The sequence below is a fragment of the Platichthys flesus genome, chromosome 20 (assembly GCF_949316205.1).
Source record: "Platichthys flesus chromosome 20, fPlaFle2.1, whole genome shotgun sequence".
Taxonomy (NCBI): domain Eukaryota; kingdom Metazoa; phylum Chordata; class Actinopteri; order Pleuronectiformes; family Pleuronectidae; genus Platichthys; species Platichthys flesus.
In genome coordinates, this window is record NC_084964.1 from 11,035,936 (window position 1) to 11,060,104 (window position 24,169).

The 24,169-nt window shown below is 40.3% G+C and overlaps 2 protein-coding genes and 1 long non-coding RNA gene across 3 annotated transcripts; all 3 read right to left on the reverse strand.

Annotated features, from left to right (window-relative positions):
* Positions 1 to 545: 545 nt before the first annotated feature.
* Positions 546 to 17,585, reverse strand: LOC133931599 (actin-binding LIM protein 1-like). Its single transcript, XM_062378508.1, has 20 exons — positions 17,268 to 17,585; positions 12,755 to 12,898; positions 10,564 to 10,747; positions 10,355 to 10,464; positions 9,285 to 9,411; positions 9,020 to 9,113; positions 8,846 to 8,933; positions 8,663 to 8,721; positions 7,484 to 7,561; positions 6,516 to 6,686; positions 5,784 to 5,813; positions 5,573 to 5,702; positions 5,343 to 5,432; positions 4,904 to 4,951; positions 4,156 to 4,220; positions 3,924 to 3,969; positions 3,811 to 3,818; positions 3,219 to 3,293; positions 2,458 to 2,538; positions 546 to 1,962 (listed from the first exon to the last, which is right to left on the reverse strand). The coding sequence occupies exons 1-20, from the start codon at positions 17,578 to 17,580 to the stop codon at positions 1,849 to 1,851; spliced, it is 2,055 nt and encodes a 684-aa protein (XP_062234492.1). The 5' UTR covers positions 17,581 to 17,585; the 3' UTR covers positions 546 to 1,848.
* On the reverse strand, positions 13,241 to 16,223 carry LOC133931600 (uncharacterized). Its single transcript, XR_009911914.1, has 2 exons — positions 16,108 to 16,223; positions 13,241 to 14,925 (listed from the first exon to the last, which is right to left on the reverse strand). It is a non-coding gene; the product is annotated as an uncharacterized LOC133931600 (long non-coding RNA).
* A 1,580-nt stretch (positions 17,586 to 19,165) lies between the features above and the next one.
* Positions 19,166 to 24,131, reverse strand: mfsd1l (major facilitator superfamily domain containing 1-like). Its single transcript, XM_062378530.1, has 13 exons — positions 24,008 to 24,131; positions 22,938 to 23,038; positions 22,688 to 22,797; positions 22,543 to 22,598; positions 22,317 to 22,460; positions 22,067 to 22,225; positions 21,854 to 21,969; positions 21,515 to 21,615; positions 21,075 to 21,186; positions 20,818 to 20,955; positions 20,425 to 20,564; positions 20,227 to 20,338; positions 19,166 to 20,117 (listed from the first exon to the last, which is right to left on the reverse strand). Exons 1-13 carry the CDS (start codon positions 24,027 to 24,029, stop codon positions 19,977 to 19,979), a joined length of 1,452 nt encoding a protein of 483 aa, XP_062234514.1. The 5' UTR covers positions 24,030 to 24,131; the 3' UTR covers positions 19,166 to 19,976.
* Positions 24,132 to 24,169: the final 38 nt, after the last annotated feature.

Here is a 24,169-nt window from a genome sequence, read left to right on the forward strand (position 1 = left end):
TCAGAGTACTTTGCAATTCTTCAGTCCTGCAGCTGGTGTTACGTGTGCATAAAAGATATGAAGTGTTTCTTAATACTGTGACGTTGTTTCTCAGTGTATCTGTACAACACCTGTTCTCTTACCAGAACTGACTCACATTCAAAGGTTATAGTCACGACATGTATTCCATAAAGTTTTCATGCCACTAAGTGCATTCATGGAAAAATCAACAAGATGAGTTAAAAAAACTTTTTAATATCTTCTATAGAAGGTGAGCAGGGACGTGTACAGATGCTTTGGGGGGCAGGTGCTCAAGTGAAAAATGGGGCCCCAATCTTAAATGTATTTTCAAATACAAAGTTATATACAGTATCTTTTAATAACACTTTGCATCAAATCAAGTTTTTTTAAAGTATTTGTAAAAGGGGTGAAAAAAGGATCCAGACTCTGACTCTTTGGACATGCACCAAAAAACGTGAAATGATACACAAAATGAGGTGCTCTAAACACTGAGTGCATGCATACACAAACTCATTCATCCAGACAATAAAAAGGCACTTACGTAATCAACTTTTAGGAAGTAAAAAATCTTTATTTAGATCGTTCGAGGTGATGTGAACAAGCATCAATGTTAAAGTATAGCAGATACAGTTTACCACAGCCAAGTCAGGGTGAAACATAAAGCAAAAAAACATCTTAATTCCTTTAAGAGTCCAAAAAGCAAATTTGTGTTAATCTATTGACACAAAAATATAGTTATCACATATTTGCTCTATTCTGATTGTGCTTAAGCATGTTGAAACGTGAATAACAAAAAAAAAAGTTCACTAGTAATTTTTAGACCAACTTGAAAAAAGACATCAGTTAGTAACACACAAATAAATAAAGTTTGTTCAAATAACATTATAAGTTATATAAACATAATTAAAAACTATAAAGAAAAATAATACATTTGTATGTCACTATTAGATGAAATTATTTTAAGTTGGTAAACAATTTTATTTGTTCTTTTTTTAGAGTATTAAGAGAATAACAAAACATATATCACATACAAAGTAACAATGTGGAGTGTGCAGGTAAAATCCATTCTGTAGTCATTAAACACTGTGAATCAGGTATCATGGGAAGCTTTATTCTCAAAGAGCTGGACCAAAGGCTTTTGATTGGTAAACTCATATCTTTAACCAATCTGTACATGAATCTGTCTGAATTTAAACAGCTTAAAAGCTTTCAAACTGTGTGTTTTATAGGGATTCTCAATTTTTTTGAAAGCAGGCAGTAAAGTGGTATTTTTTATACTTTTAGGGATCCTAACCTTTAGCATACCTCACCCAAAATCTTGTAAATATGTTTAGAGATATTTTAGACATACCTTAGGAGGATTTAAGTGATCTAGCGCCCTCATCAGGGCTGTGAAAAGATACAAGCAGCACCTTTTTTGTATTGGTTAATATGATCCCTTGATAAAGGTTAGATTAGGTTTGACTTCCACCATTTTCTGAAACAGGTTGCAAAGCTTAAAAAACACATTATGTTTTGCCAAGCCACATGAACACCACACAACATTCTCCATTTGTGAAGAATGTGCAAAAAATTAAATTCAGCTGAATCGTCCAATATGAACATAATTCCTGGGGACACAGGGCTGACGAAGGAAAAACAAATCAAGGCTATTTATCACTGAAGCCGAGGTTAGAGCTAAGTTGAGTTCCAGTGTTCATATCTGCGTTGAGGTTATTGGACTTTAACCATCATTCATCACAATGACCTCCACTGACTCGCTGGGTGGCCGCTGCAAGCCTGTGATTTGTGCTGATCTAATGTTTGTGAATAAATGTCCAATAAATAAAGACGTGCATTAGGCAGCAATCAGAAGAGGTTTGCACTCTTCTTCATGTCATTGCGTTTCCAGAGTGGGAGTATGTAGAACTCTCTGATCTCCATGCCGAATATCTCATAGAAAGAACCCGGGGAAAGGTGGCACTGCAGGAAAGAAAGAAGAGAGAGTGGAAGAATTAAGTAAATGTGGAAAAGCTGCACTGTGGCTCAAAGACAGGTTCAATTCTTTGAAACTTTACTGTACCATGAAAACATAAGCATGTACAGCATGCATGCATGAGAAATTTTTGCATAAATAAAAAAATACTCTATCTTTCCTTTTAATTCCTTCGCTCTCATTTCTCCTGTTTTGTCTTTCTAAATATTCTTTTGCTTCTCTTTTCCCTTTGTTTCTTCTTTTTCCTTTCAGCATATTTCTCTTTGTTCTCTCTCTCTTTCTTGTCTTTCTCCTCTTTCTTATTCCTTTATCTTTTCTCTCTTTCTTGTCCTTTTTCTTTCTTTATATTTCCTTCTTCTCTTTACTTTCTGTTCTTTTTTTCTCTTTTTCTTTCGTCGACTCTATTTCTTATTCTAAAATAAAACTTTCCAATCAAGATCTGTGCTTCACTTCAAAGATGCTTTTCTCACATTTCACTTTACCTCCAGTCTCGTTCTGTCAACGTCCCTCGGCAGCTTCACTCGTCTTCTGTTGGTCACTGCGAGCATTTCATATGGGTAGACCTTGACAAAACAAAGACTGGTTGAGAACGCTGATCACAAACAAACGAGTCTCTGAAACACAATCTTTTCAAGACGTGTACGAGCTATTGAAATAGAGATGGAGAGAGAACATCATGTACCATGCAACTATGCATCTATTGTAAAACCACTGCACAGTTAGCAGCGGTTAGTGCTTTAAGCTTTAGAGATGAAAACACTGTCAAGGACCTGCAGGCATCAAATGTTTAGCTATAAAGAAAGGGTGATAATAAAGTTGTCCTTGAAACCTTGGTGCATTAAACACTATTCTACTGCTGCTAAACAAGCTTGTGTTTGAATTCTGTTCTGAGCTCAACTGAAGTTTATTTTCAAGTATTTTCTAACTCCACAATAGAGGTTGTGTTTTCACCCCTGCTGCTTGTTTGTTGATTGGTTTGATTGTTACCAAGATTTAGCAAAAACTACAAAAGGGATTACCAGAATTGTTTTTAAACTTTATTTAACATTGCGATGTGACATTTTTCAACATTTCAACTGATTTCTCAGGAAGTCATACATGGAACTGTGTATTTGGTGCAGCTTATCGAATTTAAACAGTTGTGCCTTGGTGAAGGACTAAGCTCTACTAGTTTTTGTTGTTCTTACATGACAAAATCTGAATTAAATGATGGCAAAATTATGAATATACAAATAATACTTGCTTTTGGTTCCACCAAATTAGGCATGGACATTCCTCTGTCCAGTCTGGCTAATGGATGTGGACTGTCATAGATGAGCTACAGAATGAAGCAAACACATGCAGTCGCCAAAAATCATCACTTCAGAGCTCAGAGCTGCAAATATGTTAGTAAAGCATATTTATAGAGTCAGTTAGGCAAATCAATGAAGGTATAAGTTCAACTGTAACCTGACCCTGAGTTCACTGTATTTAAACATGCAATAGGGCTGGGCAAGAAATAATTAATTAATCAATACATATGTTTTTCTTTATTAAGTTCAATATATATACAAATATAGTGCTTAAGTACTGTGTAAGCATGGTGAGGAGAATTAACTTGTCTACCTGAGATTTTCTTCACAACCTTTACTCAGGAGCAAAAATCTTTAAACCTAAAATAAATAATAATGTGACATGTATCATGATAAGTTTCAATATTGAATAATGTGAATTTCGGCCGTATTGCCCAGCCCAACATGAAGATGCAGACACGGGGTAAGGTCAGTTGCACACATGGGAAGTTACCAGTCATTCAAGATCACCTAAAAAACTCCATTCAGGGCCTATTCACATACCTTAAAATCTGAAAGGCAAGGGAAGAAAGCAGAAGCAACAAATGATTAATTTTCATGATCTGATTTAATATTGAAGTGGTAATGATAAACAACAGAGACATGAACATACTAACCTCTGAATCTGTCTTCACTGTAGTGTGAGAAATCCGCTGACCGAGGCTTAATCAAGCAAACACATAAAAACACCAAGTTCATTTCATTTCTTTTTCTTTTTCAATCCCCAATACCAACATTAACAACTCAGATATTTGTGTTGTTCATCGTCAAACTTAAATAGGAGGTGAATAATTACTGATATGTACAATATATGACAAATTGGTTATAGGTAAATGATGCTGCTCCTACCGGATCGAGGCCGTTGCGACCGTATCCGGGCAAAGACAAAGCTTGGGATGTGGGTGAATTTGGATCTAATAGAGAGTGAAACAGCAGAGACTGGAGATTAATTAACCATGAGACTTCTCGCCCTCAGTCTCAGCTCTTTGCCCAGATTAGATCAGACTTACTGAGTGAACGTAAACACACCAGGTATAAGCACCTTGTCAAGATCTGTTCTTAGGCTTTTGCTAATTGTTCTGTAAAACGGTCTTCTCAGTACTGGTCTATTTTTAAACTTACTTTTCCTATAAAAACTTTTTTTTACATGTGGTTGTACTTCTATTCTTTAGGTTACACAGGGGTACTTTCAAACTGTTGCAACATTTTTTTGCTGTCAGCTTAGATGCATTGAGTGCTGACTTATAGTTTGACCTCATATGACTCTTATGGCCTCAGACACGGAAGGGTTTAGATCCTGCTCAGTGATTCAAATAGACTTTGGCTGTTCTGTTGTCTGTTTGGTCTAATCAACCAGAACTAACTGGCTGCATCAAACTGTGTTTAAAATGTGCAAATCAACCTAATCGTTAACTTAGCTCCTAACTTCATCTGCAGAGTTTTCATTATCATCTTTTACTTGCTGAACAAGTATTAGTGAAAGTTGAAGTAGAAAAACGTGCAAGAACACAAATATTTTAGAACGCAACATGTTAAGTTTAAAATTGTTCAGTAACAATTTGACTGTAAACTGAACAATGAAAAAGTCAAACTGTACCTTGCTGTTTGTAAATTGGAGGCCTCCTGTACATGTGAAAGCCTTCATCTGCACAATGAAAATGAATGTTTATATTTATATATTTAATCTTAGTATTTATCACTCAAAGCAGAAAATAAATAAGCTGATCATGCAGAAAAGGGAAGAAAAGCAGTGAAGAAGATGTATTTTTCTGTCTGAGGCAGAAACAGTTCTCTGACACTTTGACCACTAGAGGGCCGAGACTCGGTGCCATCCCTCTCTGCGTGTGTTTGCATATTGTTGTTAATCTCAAATTGCACTCACAACTGATCTATTGTAGTTAACGTAATAGATTAGTAGGTCTCCCATTAAATATTAGTGTCTGGGTTTAAGAGGCAGCAGAGGGTTGCCCTAACAGCAGGGTGGAGGCAGAGGGTTACAGGAAAGGTCAGGGGTCAGGTGGAAGGTGGGGTCTTACCTTTGGTTTGAGGGAGAAAGTGGGGACATAAAGGGGAAGTGGAGCAGGTTTCATTGGTGCCAGAGAATAAAGAGGGAGAAAGCATCATTGCTGGATAGGGAGTGGAAGGATGAGGAGGAAGAAGAAGAAGCGTCGTGGGGACAGAGACAGAAGTGAGCATTGGACATTGAATCTCTTTACAAAAGGTGACCTGAAGACTGAGGTGATTTACGTCCAAGCGCTCCCCTCACCTGGCCTGTGGAAGTGCTGCGGCGATCTGGACAGACCTGGAGTGTAGCTGTGTCGTTGGTACGTGGTGTGAACTCCAAAAGATCCGTGGCTTGTGGATTTCGGTATGTTCCTCCTCATTTCGAAGCCCTCCTTGAGAACAGAAGGAAAACCAAATAGTGAGGAATACGAGTGTGACCTATTATGTGTAAAGTTGATAGAGAAATCATTTACCTCTGTGGTTTCAGATACATTTCCTGTTGACTAAATGAGAAAGGCAGAAGAAGAGATTTGTATGAATTAACTTAATAACACATAAATATACATATTGTAAGTTCAGGTAAAAACCTGGTATCTCCAAACTTGACAAATACTTTCTTTAACTCTGCGAGATATGATAGAAAAGAAATCAGACATCTATATGGGACTGATATCCATGAGTGTTTGCAATCTGGTGCAGATCCAAATCAAAATAAAGATCAGGTGAGTATGTATTTTTGCATCAAAGTCGGGGGGGAGCGGAAGACACAGTATTTGAAAGATCATACAGTTTGGAGTCACGAGGTTTCACATGAAGACGTAAGTAAGGTAGGGAACAAAAGGATTCGATCATAAGGGCACAGTACATTTGACTTATTGACAAAGTTGGCTTCTGGTAACCTGGCTGTGATCATTAAAAAAGTCAGAAACAACAAATAATTAAATATTGCTACCTCCATTTTATATGTGCATTGGACAAATTCTTAGAAAAATCTGACAAACTGTGAAATTGCTGTAAAAAGACATTTGTCCATTTTTATTAAAGAATGTGATGCATTTTGGGGCTAAACACAGTTAAATATGATAACAATTTATGACGTCCTCACTTGGTTTGATGCATAAATCAAACCAAAAAACAGCAAAACAGCAAAACGATGACACACAAACATGTCACTGGATATGACTCGGAGCGTTGAATGAAGTTACCTCTGCAGGGTTTTGCCTGTCCTGTCTGCTGCCTTTGTTGTCCACAGCAGGTGGGTTGTTGTTCACAGACTTATAGGATATCATATCAGGATACTCTATATCATGTATAGCCTTGACTCTGGGAATTGCCGCTAAGTCTCGGTAGTCAATGATCTCATTATCTACTTTTGCCTGGGGAGCAAAACAGGGGGAGAGGAGAGAGGGAGAAGGAGAGGAAGAGGGAGGGGATGAGGAGGACACAGAGGACAGGAGATACGAGGATCAGACAGTGCAAATAAGGTCAGGTGAAAGGTCAGAGGTTGCCCATTACGTCATTTCAAGGAAGAATGAAACTTTAATCCCACAGCACCATGCTGGTCTGACTTTGGCACGTGAAATGAACAGATCTACTGTAGGAACTTATCCTTATTTACTATAAATTGATTGTCTTTGGCGATCTATCAAAATCTTGTGTGACTTGATGGGGGTAAAGTTCACTCCATTCAATAAACCAACAGGGTGTGGATCAGACGGGAGCGGGTGGAGGAAGGACAAGCTACTGGCAGCACCAATTTTCTTTTTTCCAATCAGTGTCAATCTGAATTGTCAGCGCATTCAAATTGATGAAGCAAATAAATCTAAACTCTTCTTCAATGTGTGGTTGTTTTTCTCAGCGTATGAATATATCGATTCAACATTCAACCACAATTGAAATCACGTTTTTTTTTCTCTCACAAGCAAGATGACACTAGTTCCGATCAGTCAAGGTAAAGGTTATTTACAGATTTTTTTTTTTAATATTCTTCAAATTATCTATTTTGCTAGTTGTATGCATATTCAGTTACAGTCAAAGAGAAATATCTTGCAAGAGAGACACTTTGTCCATGCGACCCCCCTGTATGAACAAAGGGATAAATGACACGTGAATAAGCCCACGGGGAAGTGTGCACCATGGAAGATGCTGAGCAGATGTTGGCGGCAGAACTTACGCAGATCGTTCGACCAGGACTGCCCGGGGTGCACGAGCCCGGCCTGGAGCACGAGCTTTCAGAGGAGGATCTAGTGGGCTACGGACAAGACAAATGTAGTTAGTTAGTTTGATTCATAGGATGATTCAAAGGAGACCTTTCTATCCTCATAACCAAGTTCATAAGTTCGATGTAGGTTCACTTCCTCATATTGACTATTGCTGCAGCTCCTCTTTTCAGCCTCTGTCTGAAATGCCAGGTTTTAGTTTCTGTCTCTTTAAGGCCCACCTCCCGATAAAGCCCAGTCTGCTCTGATTGGCCAGCTGGCCCACTCTGTTGTGATTGTCACCCTGTTCAAGCGCATATAGGAAATTATTCATTTTTAATTTTTTTTAATTTATTTTTATTTATTCTGGCATTCGCTCTCACTTTTGTGTTTCGGCTTAGATTCCTGTAGTGCAACATATTCACATGCACACACAACTTGGTGCTTGCATTATATCAGGAGCACTTTTCTATTCACCCTTGTAGTGTGCAGAGAAGCCCCGATACATTATGTGCAATACATTGTTCTGTATTGTAATTTCTGCTTATTTGCACAATGACACCAGTCAGGTGTGGCTGTAACAGTACTTAGTAGAGGAATAGCACACTAGTGCACATTAAATAGTGCAGGTTCTAGGTGATTACAAGGCCAGAGATGAACACAGCCAAGCATGCAGCACTATCAACAAACAAAGCTCAGACTTCCTTTTAAAAAGGTTATGTGCAAAATGCATTTTCCATTGCACATAACAAACTGTTGCTTGTCTTAGTTATTCTTGAAAGCCAAAAGGCAAAGTGTCCTCGTTGCATGTGAAACAAGCGCGTGTGGTTAATCCCAGACTCTGAGATTACAGCCGGCCTCACTCAGTGCACACCGCAGACTTGCTCACAATATTAACCTTCAGTTCACGTGAGGGGAAATAGAAATCGAGGCAGGGTGCTTTTGCTCTGCTGACCTGGGAGGGAAGACAATGTGTGAAGACATGACACCAAACAGCTAAAAGTCTTTATCAAGTTACACAGAAATCTGTAAATGAGATATTAACGCTTTATTTGGGGTAAACTGTAGCAGTGGTATCATCTCATGCTCCCTCTAACATGGCAGGCTTCTGAAACATTAAAATACAGTTGAGTGTTAAGTTTAGGAGAACTCACCCTGTAACTGTCCTCCGTCCTGCTGTTGTCTCTGCAGTCCGGGTGCCACACTGTCGACCCTGTGAACCATCAAAATTAGCTGCCGCAGCCAAAGTGTCCCGGTTTATTAAGAGACTATAAAGCAGCGGGGACATGGCGTGACGACAGTGTATCTCCACAGAGTGATTAAGATCTATCACCGACCTTGCAGAAACATCTCTTCTCCCTCTTTGAACATCTTGTCACATCGGCTGCATCTTGCACAACTCGGGTGATAGTGTTTGTCTCCTGCCTGCAGCAGATAACGAGACAGGTAAAAGCATCACCCATCGTCACATACACACACACTGCACAGAGTGACTCTCCGATGAAACTTACCTCAAGAACTTTTCCTGTTATAAACTTATGACATGCCTCACACTGTATCCCAAACTTAATCTGGTAGTCTCTCTCACAGTAAGGCACCCCATCTCTGGAAGACAGAAGATTTATTGTGAAAAAAACTCATCATCTTATTCATACATCAGCTGCACAAAGACGTCAGCTGTATTCCTGGTGTCATGGTGTATTTTCTAGTACAGACGCACGGAATAGAGACAGAATCATGAATATGAGAACGTGTGCATGAGAGATTTGCATTTACTTGCTGATGTATTCTCCACTGAGCACTTTCCTGCAGGATTTGCACTTGAAGCAGCCGAGGTGCCACTGGCCGCCCAGAGCTAACAGAGCCTGGCCGTTCTTGATGTCTCTGCCACAGCCGGTGCAGTCTGAAAACACATATCATGATTTAAAAGAAAGAAAATCCTAACAAATATGAAATACATTAGATAGTAGAAAGACTGGTTGGACAGATTCAGCATCTCATTCCCTACAAATGCAGTTTGTGCTTTTTCCTACTTATTTTCTGCACAATCCTGCACAGAAATCCTCTTAATCCTCTATTGATCCCTGCTGTATCTGCTTTATGATGAATTAGGTCAAGTTGAGTTGGAGCGTCGGTTTCTACTGAGTCTCTTAATCCATACAGAGTTGTTGTCACTGTCCAGATTTGTGAAGTATGACCAGATTTGAAAGGTAACCTCAGCTCATTGCTTTGGAAAATGAATCCAGTCTACCTGGGGGAGATCTGACTGGAAATAGGGATGATGCTTTAGCCTGCAGACAGTTGACCAATGTCAAAAAGCAGTTGTCAGGTTCTCTGGAGTCATGATGCCTTGACCCTAAAGACACACAGCTCTGTGGCTGATCTCAGAGGAAATGCAAACCCTCTGGTCTTAAATTAAAGGAGATACATTAAGCCCATATTCACATTCATAAGTTTAATTTGGATAATTACTTGAAAAATGTCACATTGTCTTATGTTGAGAAAACACTTCCTCATACTGTATGGATCTATTAAGGGGCCGTGCAAGACCAGCGTCAAGTTGTGCACTATATGCAAATACGGGGCATCATGACATCACAATTATGCGGAGATATCAGCCAGACTTTCGATGAGGCTTTTTTGTGATTTCTGCAGGAGAGAGGAATTCCCTTTATCACAGAGTTTGTTTGTTTTTCACCTTTTAAACGTCTTCCATTCACAAACCCACACTACAGGAAAAGAAAAGGTGATCGTATGTGTCCCTCACAGCTTCATCACTCAATATTCTTCAATGTAAACACACTCACTCCCATACTTGCTGCAAAAATATGAAAGGATGCACTCACTGCTAGAGTACTTCACGTCGGTCGGAGCAGGAGACACAGGTTGAATGCAGCGCTGACAGAGGCAGTCTTTTCCACTGAAGGTGACACAGTCCCCAGCGGGAAAGGGCTGCCTGACAAACAGAGGCAGAGAGAGAGAGATATCCGACAATTCCTTTCTCTCTCCAAATATGATTAAATTATTGAATGTTTTTAGTATTTTTTTCAGTTACTTGCAAATGGTGCACACAAAGCAGGCTGGGTGATAAGTCTTCCCCAAGACTGTGACCACCTCCCCCTCCACGAACTCCCCACAGTTGTTGCAGAGCGTGCCGTGGAGCCTCTGGAAGTCCAGCGGACAGAGGAAGTCGCCGCTCTTCATGAAGAAGCCGCTCTGGGCCAAGTCACAGCCACACACTGCACACAAGGAGAAATGAACAGAGGGAGATCAATGTTGAAAAATGATGACCAACCAAGCAGATGAATACTGGAATGGATATGTTTGCATTTGGCCTTTATGCTGTTTTAAAACTCTTTTCATTCAAACTTTTAATGCTTCAATCTGTAGCCATGGTCTCATCAGCATTCCACACAATAAACACCACCTATCGTAGCATAATCTGGATATAAAATGACTAACGTTTTGTTTTGAAATCCACTGTTTGACTACTTAACTGCAGTAATTCACTCAAAAAGTATTCTTTGGTTTTCTCTACAGGAAGCGTTACAAAAGCATTTGGCCAAGGTTCTCATATGTTTTTACCATATGATACACTGACTATGTAGAAATCATAAAACATCAGCCGAAGAGGGTATGTTTTCATTTGCATTTGCTTGTTTGTTAGCGGGTTTACGCAGAAACTACTGGACAGGTTACCATGAAAGTTTGTGGAAGGGTGTGGTATGTGTCAGGGAGGGTGCATGTCCAGATCAGGGGGGGGTGATTTAACATCAATAAATGGGACATTTTTCCCATTGATTTTGCAGAGAATAATTTATGGATCTTGAAGAAAAGAATCTGGTATATTTAGGTGACTGATTTTCTATTTGTGTGATTTTGTTTTTTGTGCATTTTAATTGAATGTAAATGGAGTTGTTGGCCTCTGGCCGAGGTATAAAGGTTCTACTAAGTGCCAGTTTAGTGATTTATTTGGGTCAGTTTAATTCTGTACCTTTGTGCAGGCTATTGTAACAAGAGATGTTAAATATAGACATGTACGTAATCAATCAAAGGGATGGATTTATGTGTTTGGAGTCATTTGATAGGACCAAACCCGTTTCCGGCACAACAATATGCCCCGAGGTGCCAAGGACAGTTGTATGTTGCTCTATTTCTGTCCTGCGTTGACACAATGGACGTGGGCGCTCTATTTGAATAGCTCTATTTTAAAGTCTGAACACAACAAGCACAGACTACTTCCACTTCCCGACAACATTAAAGCTGAGGTTGACAACTGTTTGAATCATACGTCCGTAGAGCAAGGCACGTTCTGCCCTTGGTCTCCCAGCCTCAGGTCACCCCACTGGTCAAATACCTCTCTGCTCTGAAAGTCTCTTTGTTTCCTCTGTGCTGAAAACACCGTCACCACGTAGTTAAAGGGCTCCAACACGAGAAGCTTGTCAGTGTCGATTAGCAGGGACAATAGGCTGTTGAGGAAATATGTTTTTCCATGAAGCCCAGTAACTATGGAGAATGAGTGTTTGTCAACCCGGGAGTTTTTCACTACCGACCATTGTGGAGGTAGAATGATGTGTAACTAATTGAATTTGACGGCACAAATAAACGAGGAGGGGATTCTGTACAATATTAAAAAACGAACCTGCTGAAAACAAGCTGTTTGAATGCAACCATGCAAAAGTTTTGTTATTTAACTTAATTCATTTAAATGTAAACCCAGAGTACGACAGATTTATTTTACCTCCATGTTTTCCTCCCTGTCCATTCGTTTTTTGTTTATATTTGGATGATGCAGAAATGACTGGATGGATAACCACGAAATGATGTGGAAAGATGCAGCATGGTTCAGGGGTTTATTTGTTTTCTCCAAAAATAGTTCATAGATCTTGATGAAAAGAATTTCACTGATATTTATGAGTGTTAACAATTTGGTGCAGATCCAGATAAAAATCCAGATCTGGTGATTTTAAATGTGGTTACAAAAAACTATTGGGCCTTGGCAGAGTATGAAGTCTTTCTTTTTCCCAAAAAATTATTTCAGGGGAAAGGCAGGAATTGAATCAATATATATTAGATTTTTCAGCACAGCACATGAGGAAGAGTGTTCATTAGATTTCTCTCAGGTTTCCTAAATGTCTCAGTAACCCAAAGGAAGACAACCGCTGAGCTTGATAACAAATAAACTCTTTTCTGAGAGAAGTTTCCTTGCACGACACCTACTATCAACTTATCTCCGGTATACTCACCCTTGCAGGTGAAGCACTTTATGTGTAAGTGAGTATTCTGGACCCGCAGCACCTCCCCTTTGCATTGATGGCCACACCTGAAGCACTGGATCTCCCGCTTTCCCGCCGGAGAACTTAGGGGGCAGCCATCCGGAGTGTGCAGCACTGCAGGGCACCAAGGGAAACAGTTAAGTCAAATGAATAATCAATGATAGAAAAACTCGTGGTGGACTGACAGGGATCAAATCAGGGGATTACCAAAGTCAATAAGACTGGGTAATATAATTTACTGCACAAAATTTCATGATAATCCATCTGAGAGTTATTAAGATATTTTGGTCTGGACCAAAAATATACACAATTCTCTCTGTGTTCACACAGCATATGTTTACATCCCACTGGGTCCATTCAGTGCTTACATAACTGAACATAATGTGCAGGCTAGCTTTGGTTTGGCACAAAACACACACACACACACTTACACAAATAAAATACCTACACACAGTGTCACAGTCAAGAATGGATGTTTTAATCCAAAATTAATACAACTTCACAAAAACCAGACAAGAGCTCACAAATACAGTTTCAACACAGTCAACAGGAATAAAGGAGTCCCTGGCATGTGTGTGTGTGTGTGTCCAACCCCTGTGTCGTACACACTGCATCGTGTGGTTTTAGAGACACAAAGCTCCACCTCCCTCTTTCTCCTTCAGTCTCGTTGCAGCAGAAGTGGTGGATGCCTGTGCAATCTAATCACGGCCCACTTGAAAGGTCCTGAATGTGATTAGCAGAGGAGAGAGAGAGAGGAAAGAATGTGGCACGGTGTGAGCTCCATGTCTCCCATGTGTGTATGTGTGTATGAGTGTGTGTGTGTGTGTGTGTATGTGTGTGTGTGCACACCCAGCGTACAAATACCCAAGCTGATGCAAGAATTTTTACTTTTCTTTTTTTCCATACACATTGAGCTACAGAAAAGTCCAAAGAATTATCAGGATTTTTCACTTATGAGGCAAATAACAGCTGGAGAATTAATAACATGAACTGGACGACTTGCTTCTAAACTTATTATGATTTGAAAACTCGTAAAAGTTGGAAGAGGAAATGTTTACCGGAGAGCTGTTCTGGTTACCTAACTCCGCCTCGTGAACACCAAGAAAATTGAGTCACGCACCGTTGGTATGTGGCCCCGAGTCTGCCCCACTACAGGAGATTTGTTACTATAGTAACAAGCATGTACTAGGACACCAGATAAAAAGAGCATGCCTCCCTCATATAGCTGAAGACACTTGAAAACATTAGGCAGTGGGGTGTTCACTGATCACCTTCCGCCTTGAGCCTTCTGTCTGCAATGTGAACTGTAGTTAGTGATGACTTTGTATGTGACTGAGGCCGATAATCCTCAGAACAACAGCTAAAAGCTTCTGAACAGCCTGGTGAGTTCAATAAAGGCGTCACATGTAGTACAACATTACACTTTTAACTGTATCCTGAAGAAACAAGCAGAGCTGCTCACAGAGACAGAGAAATAACAAGTAGATAATAATAATTAAGACGATTATATAATACCCAGTTTATTATTTAAAAAATGTATGAGGTTTCCCCAGACAAGGAAACAATTGATCTTTGTTTAACCTTGACTGGATTACAGTGATCTGCTCTCAATGAACGTACCTGTCCAGTGGCTTAAGAAGTTAAATGCTGTGAACAATTGTACATTTTATTGCTGTCAGTGGAAATCTTGTACACGTCTGTACATTGTTACTCGATCAATCAATCCAACCTTATGAACATAGCACCTGTCATGCAGGTTAGTGAAGTTCACAGTCCTTCACAAATGACAATATTATAATAAGACAGACAGAAGAAAAAAACGATTAGAACCAATTTGAGAGGAATATAAAATAATAAAATGGTAGATAATAGTTAGGGATAAAAACTAAAATAGAAAAGAACAGAAAAAAAACAAGAGTAAGCAGAAGCTGGCTCTTATATACAATTCTCTCCTTGGTGTGTCTCCTCCAAGTGTAAAAGTCAAATAACCTGGCCTGCATCCTCACGTTACCCTTCAAATGTTATTGTTTGAAAACACTCTTGAAAATTTTTTCAAACAGATATGTGGAGTCCTCTGATGAAAAGAGTCCAAAATGTCTCCTGTTCTTTCTTGGTCTCTCCCAGAATGTGAAGCTGATATCCTGTCAAGTATTAGCAAATGGTCGATTTAGAAAGAAGGCAAAGGGTGAGAAACCTGAGACAGGCAGTTAATCGCACACAAAGCGCTATCTCAGGCCAGAGAGTGTGTGTGTGTGTGTGTGTGTGTGTGTCATGATGTATGATGTATTATCAACAAGAATTTAAATTAAACTATCATTTGCTCGTCTTTAACTTATATGTTTTGAAACAGCATTCTGTGTTTGTCCTTTGATTCAAAGCACAGATATTAAAAAAAGTTTTGTAACAATGAGATCTCAAATAAATGTAAATGTTCAGATGAACAAATTCCATTCAGTGGCAGCAGAGTAATTTCATTACAGGTGACGTCACTGAATGGAATGAACTTTTCCACACTGTTATGTCATTTATTATCATTGTGCAAGTGGAAATAACTTTGTCCTGACTGGGTGAGTAGCCAGAGCAATTTAATAAACATAGATCATCCGTTTGTCCCCTGTAAGAGCAAAATAGAATTATTGAGGCAAACACAGCTTAATTACAGAGGTATTCCTAAAATCACATGCTGGTATTACCTAAGCATGATGCTCCGCGATAGGCTGCGACAGCTGTGAGTGCACTTTTCCCTACTTGGCAAATGCAGTTTATTTAAATGTCTATATGTAGTTGTCAGATTTGGGAATATTTGGTTTGTGAGGCCAAATAGATTACAAATATTAAAAGAACTGTCTATAAATGTATGATTAATCTCGTTTTTTACTTTGAGAATACGCACACTAGAGGGATTACCCAGCCAAATCTCAGATTTATCATGTAACAAAAATGTAGAGTGGAAGGAAGATAATAAAGTTCAGTATAACATCAGACTGCTGTGGCTCAATTTGTGTGAGTATAGAGTGCTTCAAGTCATACACTAACTAGAACTAATCACATCTCCTCTTTATGGTGACAACACAGAGAAAGCTAAAAACATTTGAAAGCAAACAAAAGAGTGAAAGGATAAAGTTGGTCGAATAATGCCGTATATTTATCATCACAAAGAGCAAGCTCCAAAAGTTTTAACAATTTGCCGACAAATCCAAAGTAAATGAAAATAAACAAATATATGTATATACTGCATAACATACACATAACACCCGCACAGATCCTCTCTCATCCTCACACACACACACACACACACACACACATACTTAGTATAAATCTACCTTTCTCTTTCATGTCAGTTGCTTGTTGCTCTTCTGTGGGAGAACAGCAGATCAGAGTGAGGAGAGGAGCTAACTGGGCTGCTGGTGCAAAGGAGAGGGGGGTGGTCCAAAAACACAGAGGGCAGGAGGGATTGTGTGTGAGTGTGCATCCGTGTGTGTGGGTGTGTGTGTGTGCATGTGTATGGTTGTGGTGGGGGTTCCCCCTCAGAGGACAGTAGGAGTGGCGTGTATTTATTTATATTCAAACACTTCAGACACACCCCAAGTCAGTTTCTTTTCGATCTAACTCCTGAAGGCATGTACACAAGAGACCAAGAGCACTTGTTACATATACTTTTGATAACTGCTAGGAAAATGGTGACAGTTAAATGGTTAAATCCACAGCCACCTACAGTGGCACAGTGGAAACAGAAGCTGAATGAGGTGTATGGAATGGAGGCTTTAACTGCTCAATTACAATTAAGGTCTGATGTTTTTGTGAGGAGGTGGCTACCTATTGCAGGATACCTCTCTAACTGAGGGGAATCCTGTGGTACGATGGAATGTCTTGACTGTCCATTTATTTATTTATTATTTTTCACTAATCAGTATTACTCAACTTTCTGGGCCCCAGGTTTTTTTTCTTCTTCTTCTTGTCTTTAGCCCTGTCATGTATAATTTCTGATGTCAAGGAATGTTCGTGTTTCTCTACAATAAAAATAAAGTAAAGCAAAAAAAACACTTCAGACCCAGGGCAGACGGCAGTTTTCATGTCATTCCTCAGTATGACAAAAGTCAATCAGTTCTAATTACAGTAGATGTATTTTTATCAGGATGAGACTTTGACAGCAAAATAAACTGCAACCTCCATGTGCAGCTTGTTTATCTTTTCTGAAATGTACAGTTCCTTGAGTTGCAGTATGTTGGAAATGAATGTAAACTCTTCATGCCTGCGTGCAGGGTTGGAGTCAAAAGACGGTGTCAGAGGTTTGTCATGGTGATCAATTTAATTCATATGTCACAATTCACCCATTGAGATTCTTGATGTTTTTGTCTTATATCTACAAAACACCTCTAATCTCCAATTTACAGCACAAAATCATACATTTCTTGATAAATGCAGGCACCTACTAACCGATAACAGCCATTAAAACCACATGAAGAAGAGGAGTATTCCTTACTTGACACCTCCGCAGGGATACCGGCCAGCTTCTCACACAGGATGTAGTCATTGGGGTTGATGAAGGGCAGCTGCTCCATCATGGACTGTTTGGGGATGAGGTAGAGCACCTCAGCAATTTCCCCGTCCTCGATAATTGACATGCGCCTGACGGAGTTCTTCCTCTTGACCCGGTCCAGGACGACCATGTCGTTGTGGCTGGAGCCGCAGATCCGGCCCAGGCTGCTGAGGTTGAGGAGGCTCGGCATGCTGATGCTGTCCAGACTCTCAGCCAAACAGTTCAGGCTACACACCGACCCCAGGTGAGAAACCATAAACGCAAACCTGGAGATGTGAAAGGTCTTAAGTTGCTCTCTAAGACTTTGTGACTGACTCAGCGTGTGTGTGTTTGTGTGAGTGTGTGTTGTCCATCAGGCAGTCCGAGACTAACTCCTACCACACGCCCCTTAAGAAGATTAAGTCAGGTATATTTTTAGGGTTTATCTTCACAGTAAAGAGAGGAACTGAGCTCTTGGAAGTCTCGATCAGGTAACCTTCTCGCCTCCATTCCGGTGACTTTGGAAAGTATGTCACGACAGGGGATGCAGATCCTGTTGGTAATCTAGTGACTTTGGCAATTCTTTAAGGAAGAGAATGGGCTGTACCTGGGTATTCTATCATCCAGTTATGTTTTGTGGTGGAAATTTCTAAATAAAGAGCAAACCACGAAATTGCCTTTGTGTATTTATAAAGAAGAAGCTTTTGCAAAGGGATCGACCCAGAGCTCGGCACAGCTCACTGTCACAGAGTCGCTAAGAAGCAAAGTGACTTATAATGAGAGAAATGACCTTGCGTGAGGCAGGAGGTTGCGCTACATGTCATAGGAGGGGGAGGAACACAAGATAAGATCTTACTGGGACAAACAATTTGTACCAAAGAGATATTTGAGACTAGCTGGCAGAGAAGGGTAAAGGGAGGGGGAGATTTCCAGGACAGTATACATGTATAGTCTTTACAGGTCAGACATGATGTGCTCCAGCTTTGGACGGATTGTGACTGAGCTTCAGCAACAGATGGACACAAAATGATTCATTTTCAAAAGCCCTTCATCAATGCTGACTTTTTACATGGAGATTGATGTTGTTTTCCAGGCATCTGCTGTTATTCAGCACTGACTGCAGTCTCTGTAGAACAAGGGAACTCGCCTCATTTAATCTGGCAGAGAGTTGTGGACATGACGTTGGCACCCAGAACATGGATCCTCTGAGAACTCACTGCGCTTACGTATTTGAGGACTACAGCCTTGATCAAGGTGCTCTCTATTTGTTTATAGACTGCAATGCAAAATTAATCTTAGATTTTTTATTTAACAAGGAATTTCCCATTGAGATTTGATATGTCCTCTGTTAGAGTCCTGGACAAGATAGCTAAGTGAAAACATGGAAACACCCACACAGAGGTAAAAATGTATTCTATGCGGAAATTTGATGAAGTTGACTGACAGCCAAAGCTGACTAAGGAGAGGGTGATGTCTTTTAGTGCCACAAACTGAGGGAAGTCAACAACAACAATTTCACAAGGACTTCACTAAATAGACTGTAGTTAATCCACTGCAAACCATGTGTGGTGAGCTCCACCTACTGGTTGTAGTGAGTCTAACATGTTTGAGACTAAATTTACCCAAGAATCATGAATTATCTGAGAAATCAACATCTGTCACGTAACATTGAAGAAAGTGAAAAACAGATTCTGGATCTGCCCCCTGATCTTCACCAAAATCAAATGTGTTCTTAGCTGACCTATACCGCATGCTACCACCAGGTTTGGTGGTCATCTGTCCTGTAGTTTACAAGAGGTAATAATACAGTAAGATCCTTGCAGTCAGGTGTATTAAATGAATAGAAACATTTCAAAGAGGGATAGTTTGCATTTTCTTTGTGACTTTATTCCAGACCACAATTTTTATCAAGAGTCATCAGGAGATGATGTATCTGTACAAAACATGAATGAGCAGATCAACTGGTGCCATCACAGTCAACTGAAGTCAGACTAATTCTTTCAGAGATTAAGAACAACTGATCAAAAACCATACATACAAATAAAGGTACATGCAATATGATTTCATATAAATGCAGATGAGAATATTCATATAAACAGTTAAGCGTGCTAAATGATCAAGTTAGCCCACATCCTGTGAGCTGCCTCATGGTTTTACGGTCACTCCAGTATAGTGTTTATTTAGTGTGTAGGTATCAAGTATTCAGGAATCCTGTAATTCATGCCAGTGATAACATGTAAATCCCTTTATATTCATTCTATATACGTGGGGTGTCTTTTGTTTGCTTATTGCTGAACATTTTCGAAGTTGAGAGCCAACACTGAAAATTCAAAGTCGTGGCCATGAATATTACCAAAATTATTTAATTTCAAGAAATGCAAAATATCAAAAGGCAACCAACTCCTTACCTAAAATAAACGATAAGAGAATTGCGTTATTAAGAACTAAAATACTGCATATTTACAAGAACATACAAACACTACTTGCGTTTATATACTGTTTGGCAGTGACTTGATTTTAGCCTTTAATTCGTTCAACTGTTCCAGAACCCACAGTTTGTAGAACCAAATCAGTTTTCAGTGAAGTGTGCCATGAACTCAATCTAGTCTGAAAACTGGATATATAGTTAAAAAAAAAGGTTTAAACTTGGTGTTTAGTGTCAACATGAGTTACTCATGAGTTGATTGAATTAGATCTGACCGCCTCATCATCCTCATCGTTGTTAGGCTCTTCCTCTCCCTGGGTGAGTGGCTCTCTGTCCGAGTCGCTCTCTGCCTGCCCTGACTTCTTAGTCGTCTTGTTCAGGGTCCCGCCCTGAAGAAAAAACATACCTCAGCTGAACACACTGTGATAGAAACAACACACACACACACAAAGCACATATTACATACACAGTTCAGAGGCAGTTTACATTCCGTCTCACCTGTCTGTGGTCGACAACGTTGAGCAGCACTGAGGTGACGATGCAGCTGATGGTGTTGGCCAACATGAAGATCATCATCCTCTGCCAACGCCACAATGGAATCTTTGTTTCACTGGGCAACAAAATCGACAAAGCAGCGCAGGTAAATACATTTGGTCAGTGCCGTGCAATGAGACCGTGATCTGAAAGATAACCTACCTAGACTTGGAGCCTAAAATCTGTCCGACAACCAGATTGGACACCCCAATCCCGACCATCTGTATAGAGGTGGCCAGGCCCATGGCTGTTCCCAGGGTCGCCTGAGGTACAACGAGGGGAATGGACGGCCACATGCTCGCCTGCCATACAGCACAGAAAGGAAAAAGGTCAGACATGACACGTCGATCAAATCAAATCATTAGTAGACAACAAGAACTTCCTTTTGTGAATGGACTGGAATCAGATCAGTACTCTGTATCAGCAGATATAAAATGTTCAGATGTCAGAATCAGTATCGCAAGGGGAAAAAATGGTGTCGGAATATTTCTAATTCTTGGTTGATAGAGGAAAACAAAATTAGTGTTGTTTTGAGTCTGTCTGATCCAAGCTCACAGCAGCGAAGGAGTAGGTGATTCCCAGCCAGATGGTGCAGACCAGAGGAGCCACGAAGGTGAAGGCCAGGAGTCCGAACACAGGCAGCGTGAGGACGGCACAGGCCACCGCAAAGATGCCCCGCAGACCCACAAAATCCTAGAACACACACAGACGCACACGAGAAGGTCATGTTACTCCAACTCACCTTCTTGTTCTACACTGATTCATATGAATTTTCATGTGACGTTTGAACAACTTTGGAACAGGACACTTACTATGAGAATGCCCACACTGGCTGAGAGGACCAGTGAGCTGTCATAAACCGCCCCGGCGATATAGGCCGCCTCCTTCTGACTGTAGCCATCGTACTTATCCTGGATGAATTTACTGGACAGGAAAAAACACAGCAGTGAGGGCTTTGTCTTCCGAGTTCTGTCAAGTAAATACCATGGTGATATTCATATGTTCAGTCTGTGGAGGTGTCGGGGGTGCACCTGCACGCAGTTCACTCTCATGCACAGCAGAACCCAAGTTACAAGTACAAAGACTAGAGAGTGAAAGTGAAATTCTTGAGTGTGAGAGAACTACAGCTGCAGATTAAGGTCAGGCTGTCTGCGTTGACGGTAAAAACTTTACGGGCGATATCAAAGGGAGAGAGGGAGCATGTATGTATGTGTATGTATATATTCACACATGTTCAGTTGTTGTGCGTTACCTGGCATCTGCAATGAACGGAAAGATGCCGTTGTAGAAGAACATGATGGTGAGAACCAGCAGCCAGTATCTCAGCGACAGAAGCCTAACATCCTGAATTCTCTACAGACAGAGAAATCAATTATTTAGTCAGTACAATGGCATTGGAATGTACTGCATGCACACTACTACACAGTTATCATTTTGAATATAAATATTAAAGTTTTTAACTGTGCAAATATATTTTTACTGCACAATATAAATGTCTTGCTAATTTCCCTGTCATGGGACTAATAAAGGATTATCTTATTATATTCTAATGACTTTGGAATCAGGTTATTATCACAGATACTGTGCGTACCACTTTGCGAGACTGCTCTTGAATGGCTCCATCGAGACCCAGCTGCTTCATTCCAACCTTGTCCAGAGTACTGACAACAATTGCTGATATAAAGCCCAGCACACATAACAGCGTACCTGGAAAACAAGGGGGCCGTGTGGCAAATAAAAAAAATACTCTTTAATGACATTTTCTCATCATTAAGTCATGCCATGGACCTTGAGGTGGACTTACCCCCCCAGAGGGTCCACTGCATGCCGTATTTTTCCTCAAAGTTCTGGGTGAGGAAGAAGTTCAGGACTGAACCCAGGCGAGAGAACGCCAGGGTCAGACCGAAGGCCAGGGCCAGCTCCTTCCCTTTGAACCAGAAGGCTGTGATGCGGTTCTGAACGACTGCAATGAGGAAAAGAGTGGACAGAACGGTTACGAACATTCTTCAGAGGTGTCGCTGCAAAGAGGTTCGACTGACGTGAGGCGGCCTTACTGGTCAGGGATCCGTTGCCTGATCCAAACAGCAGTCGGCCTGTGAGCATCAGCGGCAGCAGATAGGGCGTCCCTTTGAAGTGGGAGCCCAGGGCAAACAGGGACGAGCCCAGAACACACAGGAAAGAGAAGAGAAATACGCCGACTGCACGGAGGAGGACACAGAAATCAGCTGAGCACCACCACTTTGTTCATTTGGCTTTTGTTTGTTTACACCTTTAACTTACAGCGGTTTCCTAATTTGTCAATCATGAACCCAGCGATGATCACCACTACTGCATTCCTGTTGATAGAGCAAAAAAGATAACGGAATCTCTCCTCTGACAAGCCATTCATCAGCTTACGTGCAGTTCAATGTTTGTGTGTACATACGTCCAGGCATAGATAGCATAGAGAAGATTGTACTGCTGAGGGTTCATCCCCAGTCCCACCACACAGTCTACTGTTCCATTGATCACCGTTGCATTGGCACATGTCAGGTTCTGTCAAATAAAGAAGAAAGGCGAAGATAAGATAGCGTCTGTCTGACAACAAATTGAGGGCGGATGTTGAAATTGGAACACAAACGTAAATGTGAGTAAATCACTTGATACTCTTTGTATCTTCAAGCTGTTATTTTTACCCCTTGGAACTGATCCTGCAGAACGCTGGGGATGTCGAAGCAGAAGTAGGAGCCAAACGTCAGCAGACAGTTGAAGAACAGCACGCCAAAGCGATAATACGCTGGAAAAAGTAGCAAACGAGGGGATGACAGGTTTTCCTGGCAAAAATGACTTATTTTCCTAATAAGTCATTTTTGCAGAAAAAGTACAAGAAATTTACCACATAATGATATTTGTACATAACATTATCTAACAGAACTTCAATTAAACATCGCCACCCAAACAGATGTATGTTCACAAACTATGAGCCAAATGTTAAAAATGTATCTGAACCTTCTAAAACAAAAGAGGCCCACCTAAAAATACTAAATGGGGCGTGACCATTCAGTGACTTGTGAAGACAGAGATTTGATGCCGATAACAAATGTGTTTTTATGATAGAAACTGAATCTCCAGTGCTTGTATTCTGAAGCTCTATGTCCATGAATGGCTTTCTCTCAAAATGTTACAACGTGAAACCTTCTCTCAAAAAGGACTTTATTTATGGACTCATCGTGGACAATGGACTACATTGGTAAACACTGGTTTACTCAAAAAGAAAAAGTCCTTTAATTTGAACTTAACTATTCTTTATTTATAATTTCTTTCTTTCTTTCATGTCTTTTTGTCTCTTTTTATCGGTTTATCTTTACAGCAGCATCTAATCATACCAGATTGTTTGTACATTTGAGAATTGTTCATTTAAACAAAAAAATCTGAATGAATGACTGTGGAGAAGAAAGTTATTATTGTTATTTATTGTTGTTGTCACTATTGTCTGCTGTTTATGTGTAACGTTATGGTTTGTTCAATTACAATTAAACAAGTTTATTGCAAAAACACAAAATGTGGCATAAGGTTGAAGTAACTTCCCAGTTAGTCACATGAAATCTTTTTCACTGACACAGGGAAACTCTAACTGCTGAGCTGGTCGATCTCGGTGACCCAGTTGTTTCCTCAGAGAGGAATGTGGAGGTTTAGCTTAGCTTAGCACAAGTCTGTCAATGAAGTTGCTGTCTTGGAGATAAAATAACGCAGAAGCCAAACGTACCTTTCTCAGCCGGCTGCGCCATTGTGAGGAAAACCACAGTTCGATATAAAAGTATGGGTCAAATCACACCGACCAGTGTTGTTTACATGAGCTGACGATCTGTGTGAGGCTGCACAGTCTACCCACAATCCTCCGCTGCTTCCGCCCACCGCCGATCTATAC